Source organism: Dipteris shenzhenensis, chromosome 11 (assembly GCF_047967505.1).
Source record: "Dipteris shenzhenensis isolate YYH24624 ecotype China chromosome 11, Dip_SZ_1.0, whole genome shotgun sequence".
NCBI lineage: Eukaryota > Viridiplantae > Streptophyta > Polypodiopsida > Gleicheniales > Dipteridaceae > Dipteris > Dipteris shenzhenensis.
This window is the reverse complement of record NC_141606.1, coordinates 47,076,208-47,097,877: the sequence shown is the minus strand read 5'-3', so window position 1 is coordinate 47,097,877 and position 21,670 is coordinate 47,076,208. Positions and strand designations below refer to the sequence as shown.

The 21,670-nt window shown below is 43.8% G+C and overlaps 1 protein-coding gene across 1 annotated transcript in view; it reads left to right on the top strand.

Moving 5' to 3' along the window:
- Positions 1–295: 295 nt before the first annotated feature.
- Positions 296–21,670, top strand: part of LOC147897091 (uncharacterized) — a 38,261-nt gene continuing 16,886 nt past the window's right edge. The window contains exons 1-3 of the mRNA XM_087381787.1: positions 296–549; positions 638–721; positions 814–979. Of these exons, the coding sequence (XP_087237913.1) occupies positions 394–549; positions 638–721; positions 814–979 (406 nt within the window). The 5' untranslated portion in view covers positions 296–393. The remainder of the gene's footprint in view (positions 550–637; positions 722–813; positions 980–21,670) is intronic.

Here is a 21,670-nt window from a genome sequence, read left to right as displayed (position 1 = left end):
ATGTGCATATCTGACATACTATGTGCATGTACAAAAAGTCACGATATTATTTCAACTTCAACAGGGGAACCACAGTGCACATAGGGTATAAAGTGGTCATAGCCATAGCCAGATCGATGATACGCATGTGTGTAAACCACGCTCCAAGGGACAACAAGCGTGCCAAGGAGATTCTTGCCAAGAGCCAATCACACCTGGCTATATGTGGATGGTGTCTCCATCTAGAGGCTTAACTATGTTAGTAAGGTGAAATACAAAAAGTCACTATAGTATTTCGACTTGTGAAGGGGCAGATAGGATATATAAGATAGTCATGGGTTACAGCCATAGACAATGGATGATACACCTATGCTTGTAAAGCACGCTACGAGTCTCTGTCTTTGAGCATTTCCTATGAAGAAGAGACGGACGGAGAGCTCTGGCCTTGAGGATGTGGAACGTACTCTCCACAGTTCCTTCTGTGCTGCTGCCAATTCCATCTCTCACTTGTACACTCAGGCGCAACATCAGAACAGGATCGCTTTCCACGCCGGGCAGAGATTCGGTTTGGTGAGACCCCGATCTCCTTCTCATTATTGCCATTGTTTACATTATATGCTTGCTTTCTTTATACCTGATGGTTTATGGCTTTTTTCAGGAGACGCTTTGTGAGTGGATGCAGAGACATCAGCATCAGTTTGGCGTCGCCCCGTCCACGGCAGATATTTTAAACTACTTGAAGGTTAGGCCTGGAAAACTTTATTGTAAGGTTCATCAAATGTTTTAACTTTTAAATTAGGGAATCAATGTTGACCATTAATATCTGATCCACAGAACGAATTGGACGATTTGAGCCGGACTGAAGCAACGTTATGTCAGGTACAAAACCCTCCTGTGCTTTCACAGCATCAGCTGGCTCCTCCAAATCCGTTTGGCAGAACGGGATTACCTCTAGATCAGCAGAGGTTTCCGCCTGCATCTGTACACGGGTTTCACACAGGTAATCAAGGTGCCATTTTGAGCGAGACCTGAATGTGCACAATTTAGTCGATCTATATCTGCATGTCACAAACTGTGCTAGGTCTCATCTTCTTGTTTTCTTAGTATTGCTTTATGATTGTCCCGTCTTTTAGTTGTTTTGATTAAGGCATGGTGATAGTGTGTTGGTTAGATTCCGTCCACCTTGCGGTTAGCTCCTATGTAATCTCGTTCTGTCCTCGTGAAAATCCAGTACTATTGCCTAGCCCAAAGCCCAGCATGAAGGTACTAGGAATTCAGGGGGTGAAAATCTATAGATGGGTGCGGAAACTCAGTGGATGTGCGGAGCAGTCTCGTGAGGCATGGTGACAGGTTGGAGAGTGAATAATATCGAGTCCTATGGATATAGATAACCCTAGGGGCTATGTAAGAACTCCATATATAGTGGAGTCCATCTCATGCACTACCTCCCGACATCCTGTCTCCTCTTTGTGACTTACCCTGCGAAAGGAGCCACCGCCATAGTAGGATGGTGTAAGCTCATCGTGTATAAACCACGAAAAGTGATCAATGAAATTGTGAGTAACAAATGCATTGGATTTGACGTAGATGTCCACTGGATTGTGAAGTCTTGTAACAGGGAATCTCACAGAAAATACTGATGAATAATATGTACACAATAAAATAAATAAATCAGCTGAAAAGGAAGAAACGTGGTACTGGTGTCCATGGAAAAGTGAAGAGTGCCAGTCACATGCTTGGAGAAGCAGCTCCAGTGATTACAGCAAGCATGCTTCCGCATGAAGAGGGTTACGATGAAGGGGGAGATGACATGGGTTTTGGTGAGGATAACCTTGTCACCAGAGAGCAACACGCTGTGCTATAGACGTACCGAAACGGAGCTGAAGGAGGTGAAGGACATGCTCATGACTTAAACTACATGCCTCAAGGCACAAATGCAAACAATTGTGGTTTTGCAAGCCTCATTTATGGGCTTTGTAGCGGGAGCTGGAGGGGTTTGGACCCATAGCACCATCTTTCACACCTGAGGCTTTCATAGTTGAGATAAAAGACTGTGTTGAAGGTATATGTAAGCCCCCAAATGAGGCGAGCTTACACCTACATAAGAATGTGGGTAGATGGATCAGTAGGGGGAAGGGAGAAGACTGCCATGTGGGCACAAGGTGGATGCGCCATCCATGTAGCCCAGCCATGAGCCCAGAATTGGGCAAAAGGAAGGCCCAGGTGCAAAGGCTGCCTACAGTCTGCAACAGGTCAGGACAGCAACAACAGACAGACAGCAAGTCCAGAGGTGATGAGGAGACAAGCCCAGTTGCATAATGCTGGAAAGGCAGATGATCATCCTGTCAAAACCTTTATGTGGAGGCGAGAGATCTTGAAGATAAAAGAAAATTTTAGTACCTGTAGAAGATCAGTGGGTGACAGACTCACTTCAGAGTTGTTTGGAGGGATTCTTACGATCCACAAGAAGGAAACCGATGCGGATGGTGTCGGTATGTTGGGTTGAAACAGACCCAAGATCTTTGGTATCTTTTAGGATTTGGTCAGTTCCTATCTTCTTGGGGGGACGATTGGATGGTTTTGTTGGTGCCTAGAGATTGTAAAGACTTAGGGGCATTCGTGACTTGGACTAGAACGTGTACGAGTGTTTTAGACTGGATCCGTTGGTTCGTGAGCAATGCGGAGGAGTTCTTGGACATATTGTGTTAGAAAGGTCACTGACCCACTTGTGAGCCCCCATTTGAGGAGGATGAGGGAACAATAGACCAGGGTATGAAAATCTATTTTCTTAGTGCTGCAATCATAAGAGTGACCTGCATTCACATCAAACATGGGCTGATCTACTTAATTTTTTTCTTTTTGTGATACTTGCATACCACTATTTGCATTGCTTTGAGGATATCCTCCTGATCTCAATCTGCTTGTCCATGGCGAAGTATGTGAACCACTGCTAGAGGATACTACAGGTCCACTAATATTTTGTGATTGCTGTTGCAAATTCTGTGCAGCATTATCATTTTGTGCATCTACATCATCAATCACATTTACTGGTTTATACTAGTTGCTCATCTCATAAAAAATATCTCTGCTTACTGTAAACTTACAAGTAGAAGGGTTATAGCATCTCTACCCTTTATGCTGCAGAGAGTAATCAATAAAGATGCACTTCTCAGCTTTTGGATCCAACTTGGATCTCAACTCATCTGGCACATGAACATAGGCGAAATCATATGAGAGCAACTATCCCATAAGCTACGAAGTCACTTAGTTTTGAGGTTGATTTAGGAGATCACCAAGGAAGGGAGTTGAAGCTCTAAGGACTCAATGGATGATAAGAGGCGTAACACCAACAGATCCAGTGGTAGTGCGAGATTGGACACAGAGAGCTGGGAGGCACTCTCCATTATAATCGGTACCTCTGCAGAGTCGATCATACCCCACATCCAGCTTGCAGATACGGTGGTGGAGGCTTGGAAGTTCTTGAATGATCTGTATGAGGCTAGCAACACATCTGACTTCCTTTCCCTCTATATTATAGTGGAAGATTCATCAAATACAACATCCCGACTGACAAAATATTTGCCCTTGCGGGGCTGATATAACTTATAGCCCTTGCTTTTTGAACTATACCTAATAAAAATGCACTTGACAGCTTTATCATCCAACTTAGTGCGTTTCTGTGAAGGCACATGAGCATAAGCTAAGCATCCAAAAGTCCTACGACCGTCCAAGCCTCATAAATCGTGATAGTCTGCAATGCCTTTGTAGGACATCTATTCAAGATGTAATTTGCACACATGACCGCATCTAATCACAACTTATTAGGCAAATGTTTGCCTTTCAACATGCACCTGGCCATCTCCATCACTGATCTATTTTTCTGCTCAGCCATGGGATTTTGTTGATGAGTTTAAGGCACCGTGCATCGATGATTGATGTCACGGGAAGCCAAAAAACAACAAACTCCTTTGACATATTCACCCCCCTTGTCAGTATTAAGGTGAGCAATGTGCAGCCCACTCTTATTCTTAGCCAAGGCAATAAAGTGCTTGAAGCATGAAGAAACTTCAGATTTGGATTTCAATGCGAAAATCCAAGTGTACTTGGTGAAATCATCAATAAAAGTGACAAAATATTAGAACCCCCCAAGAGCTGCAACCCTCATGGGTCCACAAACATCACTATGAACCAAATAAACCTTACGTGAAGTACTAACTCTCTCGTCCTTGGGAAACGCAGCACGGTGCATTATACCAAGCAAGCATGGTTCACAAACATATTTTTTAGGCATATGCATTTTGGGAAGATCAATAACCATATCCTCCTTATATAACTTCACCAGGGCTCTAAAATTGAGGTGTCCAAACCCCTCATGCCACAAATGAGTATCTGCCATGGTAGAATCAAGAGTAAGGGCATGTGCATCTGCAAGTGCAGCATCATCATCCAAACATTTGTCATAAGCATCAAGTCTATAAAAACCTCTAGTCAATGTGCCAGTCAAGACCATAGTAAAGGCATGCGTAGCATCATACAATGCACACTTAACACCATAAAAAAGAACTCGAAAGCCAGATGTAGCAATGGTTGAAATAGAAATGAGGCTCTTACGAATGCCTGGAACATAAAGCACATGGTCTAGAGCAACAATACCACCAGAGACAGAAGTAAGAGCAACTTGCCCAATACCTTTCATTGTATATGATGCATTATTGGCACATGTGACACTGCTCCCCTGAGATGTATGCTCTAATGAGCTGAATAACTTCCGGCAGGAAGTGATGTGCTTGCTAGCACCACTATCAAAGAACCAGGCATCATGAACATCTGAAATTGCCATACAAGCATCATGAACATTAGGATTATACTGACATGTAACCAAGAAAGCCCAATGCTGGTGTTGTGCAAAATTAGCGGACTCATGTTGATCTTCTGCACTAGAAGAACCAGATACTGCAAGACCAGACTCTTTCTTCTTCTTTTCAGATGCTATGCGCTTCTTGCATTCATAAATATCACGCCCAGGTTTCCTAGAATAATTACATCTCTTCTTCTTTTTGTTATCCCTTGAAAAAGAGACACGATGTGAATGATCAGCATGGGAATGAGAGGGTTTTCTAGCTGAAACCTTGCCTTTATCTTTGTGTTTGTGATGGTCAAAAAATGCTTGATCACTAGCCATAGAAGCATTGCGATTCACACGACTTTGCTCCTCTTGAAGAAGAAGAGCAACCAGCTGGTCAAGTGAGAAATGATTGGCATCACCCCTTGCAACCAACCTCAATGTAGTAGCAAAGCCTTGATATGAATCAGGCAACCCATCAAGGGTATTAGAAACAAGCTGAGAATCATGCATAATCTCCTAAATGGTGGCCAACTGCTCTTTCAAATCCTTCACATTAGTGAGATAGGCATCCATGTTACCACCCTCTCAAGCTTCAAGTCTTTCAATTGCTTGCGGAGATAGGCAATCCTCGTCTTATTCCGCACCTGATACAAAGATGCAAGTTGATCCCATGCTTGCTTAGCTGTCTTGCAAAACCGGATATGAGGGGTAATAACCCGTTTTACTGAAAGAGCAATCAAGGCATGTGCTTTGGCATCACAACCATCCCACTGAATCTGCTCGTATAGGAGGCAAAGCACTTGTAGCAGGAGCTGCAGGTGTCTTGGAAGTAGCATTAGAATCATCACCTGAAGAAGAACCAGAGGCAGTAGGTGCAGCACTAGAAGTCACAGTGCGTGTAGGCCTGGCCTCAGAACCTGAAACAATATGCCATAGATTCTTGGCAACCAAAACATGTCCCATTATATATGACCACATGGGATAATTGGTGCCATCAAGCTTGTCATCAGCCCCAAGCATCCCAAACAAATCATCTTTGCCACTAGACATGGTGCTGAAATACAAGACAAATGCACCAACTGGCAAACCAAATGAGAGAAAGGCAACCTTTTAGAATCAAGTAACCAAATTCTGCCCAAGCTTCAAAGCTTATGCCTGCAAGAGACTCTGCTGTCCCAAGGTGTACCTGTTGCAAGAAAAATCCCCAAAGGCAACAGGAAGCCCCAAATTCAAATGAAGTAGAAATTGGAAAGAACCAATGCAACAACGGCTTACTTAATGATGTAGCCCGAAAGGACAGCAGTGAAAGGCTCTGAATGTGAGCAAATGAGGGCTGGAAATGAGAATTACAGCAAAAGAAAGTGCTCCCATGAGGAGGAGAGCACTTAGGAATGGAAAGAAAGAGATCCAATGGAGGGGAACTCGCAGTCCGAGGCAAAGGGATGCCAAATGACTTTAAATGTGTCCGTACTGGTGTACGGATTTCGTACAGCAGGTTGTACAGTTGTACGGATTCCATACAACAACAAAAACCTCAGTGGTCGAATGTACTGCAGCAGGCTGGAAGATGCTCTGAAATGCAGCTCCCTTCGCGGTGGTTGCTCCAAAGTGCGGTCTTATCGTGTTAGAATGATGGTTTTCGCGATAGAAGTGCTTGGAGAGGCCTCAAACACTCTCAGGTGTGTAGAAACCAGCAAGACTAGCAGCTCGCCTCCACCTAAAGTTTTTGACAGGATGATTGTCTGGCTTTCCAGCATTATGCAACTGGACTTGTCTCCTCATCACCATTGGACCTGATGTTTGTCTGGTACTGATGTCCTGACCTGTTGCTACTGTCTGTAGCCTATTCCAGACTGTAAGCAGCCTTTGCACCTGGGCCTTCCCAGTTGTGGCCCTCCATCTGGGCTTATGGCTGGGCTACATGGATGACCCTTGGGTCTTTTTTCTCAACTGTGAAAGCCTCAGGTGTGAAAGATGGTGCTATGGGTACAAACCCCTCCAGCTCCCGCCACAAAGCCCGTAAATGTGGTACCACAATTGTTTGCATTTGTGCCTTCAGGCAAACTCCTTCAGCTCCGTTTCGGAATGTCTTTAGCACAGCGTGTTGCTCTTTGGTGACAAGGTTATCCTCACCAAAACCCATGTCCTCTCCCTCTTCATCATGACCCTCTTAATGCGGAGGCATGCTTGCTGTAATCACTGGAGCTGCTTCTCCAAGCATGTGATTGGCACTCCTCACTTTTCCATGGACACCAGTACCACGTTTCTTCCTTTTCAGCTGATTTATTTATTTTGTTGTGTACATATTATTCATCAGTATTTTCTGTGAGATTCCCTGTTACAAGACTTCACAATCCAGTGGACATCTATGTCAAATCCAATTGCCATGCCAAACTCTTTCTTTTTGTCCCTTGCAATCCTCTTTGGCTACTTTGAGATGTGGTGACCTAGCTTTTTGCAGTAATGGCATTGCCCTTCTTCTTGGGCTTGTTAGCATCCTTGTTGTCCGATCCAAATGGCTATCCCGCATCATGCTTTGGCTGAAAACTAGATAACTTTGACTTCCCTTTGTACATAGCATCAAGTGCCTGCCCTCCACCACGCCATAGTAGGCCCAAAACGCATTCTTGAGACAGCCCGAAACATATGAAACGTTTCAGCAACGTTTCGGTTCTGAAACACACGTTTTGGGACCCCCAAAAAAACCCCAATGTTCAAAAAACCCCAATTTGCCTTGATTTTGGGAAATCTAGTGTCGCATTGCATTTTCACCGCTTGCACGTCGCCCATATGCTGAGATCGACCTTCAGCCTGTGCATTTGTCTTTAGCCTGTCCAGATGCAGCACGGAGATGAATCATGATTCATGATTCCATGTATCTTTTTCAATTTTGAAATAAGACCATTGATGCTTGAATCTACAATGATGTGTTGTTAATTTTCTGATTTAAAAATTAGTAATATGTTTTAAGCATCCAATTTCAAGTTCTAAGTGACATATCAAATGTCTATGCACTATGTTTCATGAGTTTTTTTCAAGTATTGGAACTTTTGGTGGTAAAAATCTAAAATGTTCTAATTTTTTGGGAAAATTTTATATATAAATAATCTATCTATTGACGTTCTCAGGTTGCCCCGAAACGCATTTTGAATCTTGGTGTTTCGAAACTCCTCCCCTGTGTAGGCCATCCTATGGGCTATCCATAGATGCCACTTATTCCTTGGTATGTGCCTTGTAGGCCTAGTTATAGTCAGCTAGGACTATTGGTACAGTTAGTACAAGTATTGCCTAGGTCAATTAGGACACTTAGTCCAATTAGGGTAGTTAGCCCTAGGTTATGTTGTTTCTGATTTAAAAATTAGTAATATGTTTCAAGCATCCAATTTCAAGTTCTAAGTGACATATCAAATGTCTATGCACTATGTTTCATGAGTTTTTTTCAAGTATTGGACTTTTGGTGGTAAAAATCTAAAATGATCTAATTTTTTGGGAAATTTTTATATATTTAAATAACCTATCTATAGACGTTTCAAGTTGCCCCAAAACGCGTTTTGAATCTTGGTGTTTCGAAACCTCGCCTGAGTAGGCCATCCTATGGGCTATCCATAGATGCCACTTATTCCTTGGTATGTGTCTTGTAGGCCTAGTTATAGTCAGTTATAGGACTATTGGTACAGTTAGTACAAGTACCGCCTAAGTTAGTCAGGACGCTTAGTTCAGTTAGGGCAGTTAGCCCTAGGTTATGTTGGCTCCCCCTTGAGCCTCTACTCTCAGTTTTGCAGTAATCTATTACAGCATCTCGTTTTTCTGCTTCTTGCTTCCATTTTTGAGCTTCCATTGCTTGTCATAGCCAACAGTGGTATCAGAGCAAGTCAGGAATCCATTCCCTAGAACGTGTATGAGTGTTCTAGACTGGATCCGTTTGTTCGTGAGCAATCCAGAGAAGTTCCTGGAGATACTGTGCTAGAAAGGTCACTGACCCACTTGTGAGCCCCCATATGAGGAGGACGAGGGAACAATAGACCAGGGTATTAAAATGTATTTTCTGTTTCAGTATTGTAATCAGTTTAAGCCTTTTTAGGCGCTTGCATATAGCTTCCTACATGCCTATTCCCAACTTCGGAGAGAGTGGGAAATAATATGAGAGCAACTATCCCATATAAGAAGTCACTTGGTTCCTAGGCTGATTTAGGAGATCACCCAGGAAGGGAGTTGAAGCTCCAAGGACTCGATGGATGACAAGAGGCGAAACACCTGCAGATCCAGTGGCAGTGCGAGATTGGACACAAAGAGATGTGAGGCACTCTCCATTATAACTGGCACCTCTACAGATTCGATCATACCCCACATCCAGCTTGTGGATGCAGTGGTGCCTGCTTGGAAGCTCGTGAATGATCTCTATGAGGCCAACAACATATCTGACATCCTTTCCCTCTGTAATCAATTGTTCACCATGGGGATGGAGGAAGGGTGCCAAATCCATGACGATCTCACAAAGGTGAAGGTTGTGAGGGGCTAATTGGCTACAATTGGTCACAAGGTTGGCACAAGCCAGGATGGCCGTGCTTGTACTTGGCTCTCTTCCCAGAAGTTTCAAAGGATTTGTCACGATAGTGACAGCAGGTCAATGGACTACTCTGATGACGTTTGAGGAGCTTGGTCCCCTACTGCTCCAAGAAGAAGCCCGAGAGAACCAGTACGACAAAGATGGTGGTGACAAGGCCTTCCTTGCAAAAGGTAAAGGTGGAATGGGTAGGCTTGGAAAATGCAAGCCCGAGGATGACAATGACTCTAAAGGGAAGAAGTCAGAAGACAATGGAGACAGGAAAAAGGGACATCAGGACTGATAGCGTTCCTAGTTCCTACTATGACAAGCTAGGCCACATAGCTAAAGATTGCAGAAAGAAGAGGGCATACTAAAATTAGAGGGAAGGACTCTAATAATTAGACTCTAAGGCTATATGGACTATATCACGGGTTCAATTCCATGTAGGTGGATTTAAAGGCAAACGCCTTTCCAATCAATGACCGACTTGGTCAACGTCAGCTTTGACCAGCTGACGAGGGTTTTCTACCCTAAAAACCTATAAAAGGAGGGTGTCCCTAGTCATTTAGGGATAATCTTTCTGCGTATCTGGTTAGAACTCTCTCAACAATAGGTGCATTCAGTGCAGCAATGTCTGGGTTCTAATTCAGAAGCATCAGGGAAGAGGGCACAGTGACCAAATCATCACCATTGGAGGAGGATATTAATCAGCTAGTTGGAAATTTAGATCGCGGTTCCGTGCTTGGCATGTCATTTGATGTCAACCTTTTTTGGATGCTCTACAAGCTGCAACTTTCCTGCTTAGCTTGCCATCATTTCAGCTTGCATTTGGAGTGCCTTTTGCCCTAAGAAATCTGGGGCTTTTAGTCTCCATTGCTTGCATTTATTGGCCCTCGTGTCAAGGGGAATTTATTTTGCAGGTAAAAGTCAGATTTCAGCTAGATTGTGTAGACTTTTGCCAAGCATTGGCTTTTTGAGTAGTGAATTTTGTCGGTGTAGTTTCACTCATAGTAAGTGAATTTTTCAGATGTCGTGTCTTTATGCATTTATCTGGGATGGCTCAAAATCTTGGTGATGTGTTCGGAGTCCCCGCTCAAGAGGATAAGTTGGAGCGCACAACTATTCTCTTTGGAGTGTTATGATTGAGAATCTTTTGGTTTTAGAAGGGGTGAATGGCACGAATACCATTCTTTATTATAACCATCTTAACTTTGATAATGTGATTTAAATATATAAAATTTCTGGCTTGTGAGGAGCTGCACAAGCAACAAGCTAGGATGTAGATTCCTAGTCTAGGAGTAGATATCCTAGTTCAGTTCAGCCTAGAAGTAGGCTGAGCGGGAAATGAATATTCATTAGATTGTATTCCAAGAATGAGATATTCAAGTATGAGATGAGTACAAGGTACAACATGCGGCTTGGGAAAAATGTACCACAATGCTTATGGGATGGCCACCCTAGGATGCCACTTGCAACATTAGGCCACCCTACTAAAAGTACTACTTATTTACAAAGCCATTTAAAGTCTAAAACTAGTAAGTAAACCGGCCTTTGTTACAATCCACCTTGCCTAAACTAAATTTCTCCTCAAATTTACAATGGTGGTGTAACAAGGAATTACAACAATAAAATGAAGAAATGAAATGCTTATCTAGTTATATCATGTATGTAACAGTGGTTGTAGTGAGTATTCTCTGCAGCAGCTACTTGAACAAGTCCATCTAAATACTTTGTAGAAACGAGTGATGAGCTCTTTGAAATCTCCTAAATTTTTATATCCTATCCGCTTGATCATTTTGAATCTTGGACGTGTCAAGGCTCCGCCTCCATTTTGTTTCCGTACGAGCAGATGTGCTAGATAGAAGTCTTGAGAATAAAGGTACATTGTTAGAGTCGTGCTTCAGCAGAAGCGCACTTTCCAATTGAATAACTTAACAAACTTAGAATTTTAGAATTTCCACTATTTTCAAATAAAAATACTGTTCACACTCACATTCATAAGACAGAGATGAAGGAAGGAAAGAACACCGATACCCGACTGGGTGTGAATAAAACTTGGTTGATTACTTTCAAATAAAAATATTGTTCACACTCACATTCATAAGACAGAGATAAAGGAAGGAAAGAACACCGATGCTCGACTGGGTGTGAATAAAACTTGGTTGATTACTTCTATCTTGCCATTAGAGTGTGCATGTTCAGAGGAACTCAAACTAAGAGTAGTATCTAACTTGTCAAAGAGAAGTGTCTAGAATTCACTCGTAAACTTAGAATCCCTATCATTAACTATGTCAGTAGGCAACCCAATACAGACGAAATAATTGGTGAACAAAGTGATTGAGTACGTAAGAATCTAGCCATCTTTGTCGAACGGTCCACTATAACCCATATGGCGTCACGACCCTTGCGCATTCTTGGCAAACCCGTGATAAAATCCATTGGAAATACTTTTTCAGTTATTACTAGGAACTTGCAATGGCTGTCATAAGCCTACGGTCCGAAGGCGTTCAGCCTTGGTGGCTTGACAAATTTTGCAACCTACGACATAGTTTTGAACGTCGTCCTGCATCTTAGGCCAATAAAAAGTATGCTTCACCAGAGATAGTGTCCTGTGTACCCCTGGATGTCTTGCACTAGGTGCATCATGACACTCTTGGAGAATCTCGAATCTAAGATCCGACACATCAGGTACACAAATCTTTTCATTTTGGAACAATAACCCATTTCGAATCATCCACTGACCTCCTACCCCTGGATCGTAGGTGGCACAATCGCTGAGTCTTGGTCAATCACGGAGCTCTCATCTTGAACCTTCTGCCACTAAAGATTGAAATGACTATCAGTTGCGGAAAGCCCTCTCAAGAATTGATAGTCTGAGGATATCTCTGTAAATGACATAGCATTTACCATCTTAATTCGACTAAGGGCATCTACTACACTATTTAAGGAACCTTTCGATACCGGATTTCAAAATCAAAATCTTACATTTACTTTGCTCATCTAGCCTTCCTCCCTCACAAAACCCGTCCCATCACACACATACTTGATTGACCAATGATCAATCAATACAACAAATGAGAAAAGTATAGATAGTGTCTTTAAACCTTAAGAGCGTGCACCACTGCGTAAAGTTCCTTTTCTAGTGTCGGCTAGTGTCATCGAGCTTTTTAGTCTCAAAAGCAACTAGTCGACCCTCTTGGAATAATGCAGCCCCAATCGCATAATCACTTGCATCGGCCTCCAAAACATAAGACTGGGTAGGATCCAGCAACGCTACAATGGGTGCTTCCTTGACATAAACTTTCAATGTGTCAAAATCCTTGGTGACTCTTCATTTCAAGTGATAGGTTGATTGGATCAACGACTACGATCTTTCAATATGTTGGTCAAAGGGATTGTGATTTTAGATAGGAAAGAACGAAGTTGTCTCACAGTCTGAGATATCGGCCAATCCAAAACCTTTTGAATACGATCTAGATTACGATAAATCTTGTGTCATGATATCATCCAAGAACACCACGATAGACTTGCCCAAATAATCTCGGAACAAGTCGTTCATCATTTTTTGAAAGGTTGTGGGAGCATTGGTCAACCCAAAGGTAATACGAGAAGCTCGTAACAATCATACCTAGTCCGAAAGGCCATCCTTTCTATATGTTTTACATAAATACGGATCTGGTGATAACCGGTATGCGAATCAATATTAGTGAAATACTTCGCTCCTGCCAATCTGTCGGTCAAGTAGGGAGAGGACTTAGGCTTAGGCTTCGTTCCTGGAGTTTGTTTATGAGCAGTCTCTGTCGGTCAAGTCATCTGTCGGTTTGATAAGCCTTAAGCTTCGTTCCTAGAGTTTGTTTGGGGGGAACCTTTCTTTCTTGGACATTTGGACTTGGTATGACACCCTTCCTCATATATGAAACATTGTCCCTCTTTCTTGATACGCAAAGTGCGTAAAAATTGATCTCGACTACCCTTTGTCGATCTTCAACTACTTCTTGGAAGAGCTGTCCTAAGTGGCTGGCCACTTTGCTGAGGTCATCGTGTCATCATATATGTGTGCAGAATTAATGGCCTCTTGCCAAGTGGTCTTGTTGTTTTTGATATGAAGTTATATGAGTTAGGTAGTCCATCAACAAAAAACTCCAACAAAGTGATGGGATCCATTTTGGCTGCTTGTGTTTGCAAGTCTCAAAATAATCTTCCTCCTTTTTCACAAACTCTTTTCAAAAAGTCACTTCACTGACATGTATCTAATTGCAAGCTGAATTCGTTTGTCGTCAGCATAGGGATGGAATTGGAAATGGACTTTCCACTTGTGTAACTAAGTGTCCACAACCTCAATTTGTACGTGACTTTTGCTCTCCAGAATAGGGATCCGGAGTGATAATAGGATCCAACACCGAAGCTAAAGCATCAATGTGAATGAGAGCCCGAATGGAGTTGGTCATGAGAGTAACTGAACTTTGTAGTGCCTTAATCTGTGCGACCAACTGTGAATGATTCAAAAAGACAGAATCAAACGTGGTATTGAAGTTGGTCGAAAATTGTTTGAACCTTCGTGACCAAATCATTGTACAATCACTGTCATCTCCGCCATGAAGGTCCGTGTCATGGTCCATACCCTGGACTTCAGCTTGCAAAGAGCGATCTACATCAGCCATGATGATCTCGTAGGAATTGTGTGTCTCAAGTAGCTGGCAGGAGAAGGACTAGGGTTCGCTGCCTAAGACAACAAACTAGGAACTGCTGAGCCGAGGAGAGTGAGCAGCTCTTTGCGTTGAGAATAAGCAGGTAGACTGAGAGTAATAGCAAATCGCAGGACAGCTGCAGCAAAAGAAGTTGGAAATAAGGGGGAAATCTGAGAGAAAGAAGCCTAGCAAGCGTGAAGGAGTTGGCAATAGGGCTACGATGGAAGAATCGATTCGTGGAATAGACCCATTTGATGCACCTTACGCTAGTTCACAATGAACATAGGCTTTGTGGGGATGTAGACAAGGGAGGGGGGGGGGTGTTTTAAAGCTTGTTGGCCTAAGCTTTTGGCTCCAGGAAAGCTTCAAAAAGCTAAGTTTGCTTGTGCTTTTGTCGCCCAAAAGCTTCAGGGTTCTCCAAAAAAGCTCTCTTCTGTAGCTATCCTAGGCCAAAGCAGAGGCTCTTGCTTTTGGCAATGAAAGCATCTCCCAAAAAACAAGGTTTCAAGTAGCAGGTCATCAGATTGTGCAACATCCTACCTCCTCTCCTTGGCTCGCCACCGATGGAATATCCAGGTATTTGTCAACACTTCGTGGCACCCTATTATTTCAAAATTCATCAACCGCCATCGCTCTTGTTCCCAGGGTGGTTCCAAAGCTAGAATTCACCTTTCCAGGACAACTCATCTTCTCTCTTGCTAACCCCAAATCAGAATTCTCAACGATGCAAGCTACTGCTCCCCTTTCCCCCAAATTCCTGGCGAATTCCCCATTTGGTTCAAACTTCCTCACCAACTAGGGGTTCTTGCACTACATTCATGAACCTCTGTCATGAACTTGACGAATTCACATCCCTATTGACGAATTTGCAAACGCTGGTAGGAATCCTCAGGAAATTGCGAATTGGATCCATACGTGGAGGAAGATTGGTCCATACCTCTCTATACAGAAATTCGCACCAGTAGCTGGCTTTGATACCAACTGACACGACCTCCGAGACTCTTGGAATCTCAAGCCTGCAAACTACCACAGAGAAGCGACCATAGAAACAACATAGATGGTCACAGGCTAGCTCACCCCCAACCATGATGTCCATGTGGAAAAGACTCGAGAACTAGGACGTCCCCTCCGAGCCACAAGCTGAGATGTTGGCACATCTCCCAACCAGATCCCAACCAGTGTGGCATCCCATATCACCAGGTGGTACCCAAGGGCCTTGAATCATGCTTTGGGTCCTAAGCTATGCTAGGAAGCAAGTGCGGGTTTGCAATATGATAGGCTTGCTCTGACTTGCGCACTGAAAATTGAACCCTTGGGCCCCTTATATCGGCTCGAGCCCAGTACAGCTTAAAATATGAAAAACCCTAATTCGAACCCTAATCTTGCAAGATCCCTGTGAGGATGTCTCTTTCAAAATTTTCGATGGGGTGCGGGGGCGACACATGAGATGGTGCCCTTCTCCTCTTCTGGCAATCAGAATGCTCTCTACGCTCCTCCATCGTAGCAATTGAATGAGGATGAAGATGATGAAGAAGAAGGTTGAGAGCACAATAAATGATCGAAGATTCTCTTCCCAATCCGAGAGACACAAGTTGTCAGTGTTGGATTAGGGTTGGTCACCTCCCCACCTGTGAGCCCCCAAATAAGGAGTGCATTAGGGGGCTGGACCATAGGACAATAGAATTAGGTTTGGGGCTGCCACATGAAAGCAGACAGGGTGCCGACCCTATCTTGCCATGTGGCAGGCTGCCATAGACTGCCCAAAACCAACTTGATGCTAGCCCTATATGGCCCCAAACAGATCCAAATTGTGGTGCTTACATCCTGCTAAACTACTTCGTAGACCCTGCTGCAGATGTCCGTACCTGACATCAGTGCTGATGTCATCGCCTCTTTCTCTGTTGTAAACCTTCCGCCGATCTGTGAACATGGGTTTAATAGGGAGCATGAAAGTTGGGTAGGGGGGGCTTGATTGGGTCAGCCAATTCCCCCCTACCCGTCGGGGATTTGCCCGTGGATAAGGGGGTCTTTGGGTTCCCATTTCTCATCACTTGGAGCAGCCTTCAGAGAAGCATATAGGAGCAACAGAAGAACCTCTCTTGGGCCTATATTCACGAGGTGAAGAAGGGACAAAGCTGTTGCAAACTAAGCTAGAATTGTTGCCAACCTAGGTTGACTACCCGGGCATCAAGGGTGGAAGGATCACTGGACAGAGTCTACACAAGCTCAGAGGAGCACGTGGGTTCAGAGATCTAGAGGTGCTAGGAGATAGTAGGAGAGAGCTTTGGTAAGATCAAAGGACCATAGTTTGGTGGGACTCCGCATCTCCTTTGTATTGTGTTCGATTTTGGATGGGAATATATCATTTTGGATTCTAAATTTGTCTTGGATGCACTATCTATTTATTGGCTTGCACACAGATCTATGTTTGTGAAGTACACACAAGTAAAGAAGCTTGATTCTGTAGCGAAACACTCTGCATGTAAATCTTGGGGATGCTCTATCGGTCTTTCACGACGGGGATACCCTCTTTGGGATTTCATGTCTAACATGGTATCAGAGCCTTAATGGAAGTTCACAGGAAGTGGAGCTTGAAGGCAAGACCTTGCTCAAGGAACGACCTTGATTCATTGCTTAGGGGAATCCAATTCGACATCTGAAGGATTGTACCCAGGCAAGAGGCTCAAGTTCAGGCAGGTGTTTGAAGGATTGTACTCAGGCGGGAGGCTTAGGTTCAGGCAGGTGTCTGAAGGATTGCACCCGAGCGGGTGGCTCAAGCTCAGGCAGGTGTAGGACACTCTTAATTCACCCTCATTAGCTCATGGTCATGGCCAACAGATATCAGATCACTAACTTTGGAGACATGAGCAAGCTCGAATTACCCATCTGTAGCTCGATGATAAAGCCATTTTAGCTCATAAGATGAGCAAAGGCAAGGGCAAGGGTAAGCCTGGCAAAGGCAAGCCCAAGAAATTCGACGACGGAGTGGACTCTTCAAATGAAGAGAATAAGAACAAGGGAAAGCAAGAAACAAAATGCATCTATTGTGATGGGCCATGACATTTTGCGAAGGATTGCAGAAAGAAAAAGACTGATAAGAAGAAGAAGGGGGTCAGCTCAAAGCTAAAGGAGTCAAACTCAGCTCAGTTGGTGGTCAAAGAGGAACTTTTCTTGGTGGCATCTCCCAGTGCTGCTGAGATTATGTATGCATATCCCGGTGTTACTGTCAGGATGTTTGACATTGAGGAAAGGTCGGGAGAGGAGTCAGAGACCTTTGTCAAGGTGATGGACAATAATGAGTGCTTGGAGCCATCTAGGTGCCTAGCTATTGTTGTTGACACAAAGGGGGATTCTTCGACAGTACCTAAGACTCAGGGTCAGACGGAGGCTATGACTTAGGGGGACAACACGGAACCAACATGGAGTGTTACGGTCTAGGTAATTTGGATTTATGCTTGGGATATAATCTCTGGGGTATGCTATTTGGTTGTAGGCCTCGCCAGATAGAGGACGGGTGGAAACATAGCTTGAGAGAATGGTGCCTGGAGGTCCATAGGCTGTTCACCCATCATGAGGGAGGTATTTGGAGTGCTTGAGTCCGAAGGCAGGTTCTTGATTGAAAGAGGTGGTGCCATCAGGTGCTACTGAAGATGGAACTGTGTACTAGACTGGTGTGCTTACCAGAACGGGACTTGGCGGAGCAAGAGCCACTAGATGGGAAGCCAGGAAGCCCAGGAAGCTACAATGACACCGCGAGATCTGGACGATTCCGACGCTACTTGGCAGTCTGATGAAGACTTACAGCAGTACCCTGATCTGTTACAGCAATATTTTCAGCATCTACCATGATATTTTCTACATCAGTTCATTATCTCCACCAGGGTCTTCTTTTGAGTGGGAGGGGATGTCACGATCTGTGACGTATTCCTTTCTCTTTCTAGACTTATGGATGGTTTAATATATGGACACTTGTGGAAGGGTATGACCTTTCGACGGGACACTTGCCCTTTCGACGGGACACTTCCTAATGAGGCACAACCCTTCACAAGAGACATTCTAATGAAGAGACATTCCTATTGTAATGTACCCTCTCATCAAGGGTCACACCCTTCACAAGGGGTACACACCTCTTCATGCACATACCCTTTGGAGTTTACACCTTTTCATGTGTGACTCTTCACTCTCTATATAAGAGAGGCCAAATTGTATGGATGACAATCACATCCACCCTACAGATATTCAAGCAATACAATTATTCCTTGTTCTATGCTATCTCAGTCTCTTTTCTGTTCCTTAGCACATTTCTAAATATAGTAAATCTAGGATTTCTTACACACAAGGGAGGTGACCAACCCGAATCCAACACCCCCTCTCACCAACCCATCTTGGCCAGATCCCAATCCGTCAATGGGAATTCTGTGATAAGTCGATGTCGAGTCTCTCGCTGTCGATGGTCCAGAATACGCTCAGGAATAAGGAGAACATAATCGTCTTCGATTTCTGGGACATAATCACCTGCAGGAGGAACTGCTTCATCGTCTGGAATGTACGTCTTTAGCCAAGAAATATGAAATGTTGGATGGATTTTACCCCATGATGGTGGTAATTCCAATTTATAACTTAAAGGTGAATTCTTCTTGACGATCCGGAAAGGTCCATAGTATCTTGGTCGCAACTTAGGAAACACAGACTTAAGCGTCTTATAGCGATGTGGGGCTACAAATAATAGCACCATGTCACCAGTGTTAAATTCCAGGTGACGTCTATGTTTGTTGGTAGACCGTTGATACCGCTCTTGCGCTTTTCGCATATGATCCCTGACTTGCAGTAGAATGTCTTGCATTTCTTGAACCAGTTGATCAGCTAGGGCCACTCGATGTTGAAGTACAAAATTTGTTGGTACAATCGGAGTGTGTCCATAAGCTGCTTGGAATGGAGTCATGCTGATGGCACTATGGAAAGAGTTATTATAAGCAAACTCAAGGAGTGGTAGATACTCTTCCCAGGCTGCAAGGCGTGACTGAACATAATGTCGAAGCATTTCTTCCAGAACTTGGTTGACTCTTTCAGTCTGGCCATCTGATTCTGGGTGGTAAGCTGAACTGAACAGTAGAGTTGTACCCAAAGATTCGAACAGTGAAATCCAGAAGTGACTGGTAAACTTAGGATCTCTGTCGGATATGATATTCTTGGGTAATCCATGGTGTCGGAAGATGTGTTGTATAAAGAGTTTGGCTATGTCCGGGGCCTGTGCACTGCTTTTGCAAGCAACAAAGTGTGCCATTTTGGACAAGCGATCAACAATTACCATAATCTGAGTGTTACCTCTGGAGGATCGTGGTAGTGTTGTAATGAAATCCATGGAAATACTTTCCCACCTTTCAGTTGGAACTGGAAGAGGCTGAAGAAGTCCTGTTGGAAGTCGTCGACTTGCTTTCATTTGTTGACATGATAGACAAGATGTAACCATGTTGATGACATCTCTTTTCATCTGAGGCCAGTAGTATGTTGCACTGAGTAACCGATAAGTCTTATTGATGCCTGGATGGGCAGCATAAGGAACTACATGATGCTCTTTTAACAGAAGACGTCGAACATCCTTGTCATGTGGTACACAGACGCGATCTTGATAATACAGAAGGTCGTCCGTATAAGAATAGGATGAGAAAATCTTCTGTTCAGAAGTCGAAGGTTGATCTTTTGAAAGAACCTGTATTGCTGTGCCGAAGTCTTTATCATTGAAATACTTTCCTTTGAATGAATTCGGAACATCCACAGATAATGTAGAGATTACCATGGCTGATGCTAGAGGTAACCGGCTGAGAGCATCTGCAACTACATTGCGTAGTCCTGGTATGTACTCAATGGTCATGTGAAAGTTGGCCAGAAACTCAACCCAGCGTGCTTGTCGAGCGTTCATGACTGGCTGAGTAAAGATATACTTGAGAGAGTGATGGTCTGTTTTGACCACAGAGTCGGCACCCATGAGATAATGTTTCCAAGAGCGATAAGCATGTACAACAGCAAGAAACTCCTTATCATAGACCGGATATCGGGTTTGGATATCAGAATGTTTATGGCTGTCAAAAGCAATAACTCTGCCTTCTTGCATCAAGACTGCCCCTGTAGCGATGTCGGAAGCGTCGGTCATGACCTCAAATGGGAGATTTGGGTCAGCAATAGCCATAACTGGTGTGGTAGTGAGTGCTTGCTTGAGTTGTTGGAAACTATACTCTGTTTCGGGAAGCCACTGAAAAATTGCTGTGCTTTTCAATAATTCGGACATAGGAGCTGCGATTTCGGAAAACTGATAGACCTTTGTATGGTAGAAGTTTGCCAATCCGAGAAAAGAGCGGACATCATGAACATTCTTAGGAGTAGGCCAATTTCGGATTACCTCGACCTTCTTGGGATCCACAGAGATGCCTTGAGCGGAAATAACATGTCCCAAATATTCGAGTTGGGTCTTGAAGAACTCACTCTTCTCGATGTTGATGTAGAGAGAATTTGCACGGAGAACTTCAAAAACTTGGTGAAGATGTTGTTTGTGCTCATGTAGGGATCTGCTGAAAACAAGGATGTCATCGAGGTAAACGATGACGAACTTATCGAGGAAAGGCCTGAAGATGTCGTTCATTAATGTCATGAATGTGGCCGGGGCATTGTTTAACCCAAAAGGCATGACCAAACATTCATAGTGTCCATACTTTGTTCGAAAAGCTGTCTTGTACTCATCGCCTTCTCGTATACGAATTTGATGATAACCTGAACAAAGATCAATCTTGGAGAAGTGTGTTGCATGTAGAAGTTGATCGAAGAGGTCATCAATGCGAGGCAATGGATACTTGTTTTTTATAGTGAGCTTGTTGAGGGCTCGGTAGTCGATGCAGAGGCGCATAGACTTGTTCTTTTTTTCCACAAGTAGTACAGGAGATCCGAAAGGACTGCGACTGGGCCGAATGTGACCTTTGTCGAGTAGTTCGGTGACCTGTCTTTGGATTTCTTCATTTTGAGTGTAAGAAACCCGATAAGGAGGCTTCGACGGTGGATTACTGCCTGGAATAAGTTCGATTGGGTGATCCACTGGTCGTCGAGGTGGTAACTGCTTTGGCAATTCCTGTGGAAAAATATCCAGGTAAGGCTGGAAAAAAGGTTGGTTGAGGTATTCAGGAGGATCCTTTGTTGGTGTCTCCTCGACTGTCGTAACCAGCAGAAGTGAAGTCTTTGCTTGGCGTTTACGAACCCACTTCTTTACTTGTAGGGCAGAGGCAACTGGGGTTGAAGGAGAGTCCCTAGAACCAGTTAGCTCAATAAGTTTTCCCTGGTGGACAAACTGGATAGTATGGCTGCGAAAACTGATTGATGGATCATAGTCGTAGAGCCATTGTTGTCCGAGTATGACATCGTACCGAGAAAGAGGCATAATGTCGAAGTTCAACTTGTCCGTATAATGTTGGATGCGAAAAGACAAGTTTTTAATTCTGGTGTTGCACAAGAAAGTTGTTCCATTTGCGAGTTCAATCTGATAGTCCATGAGGCTAGGACTGGTGGTCAACCGAAGTTTATCGACCACAGAACTGGCTAGGAAATTATGAGAACAGCCACTGTCGA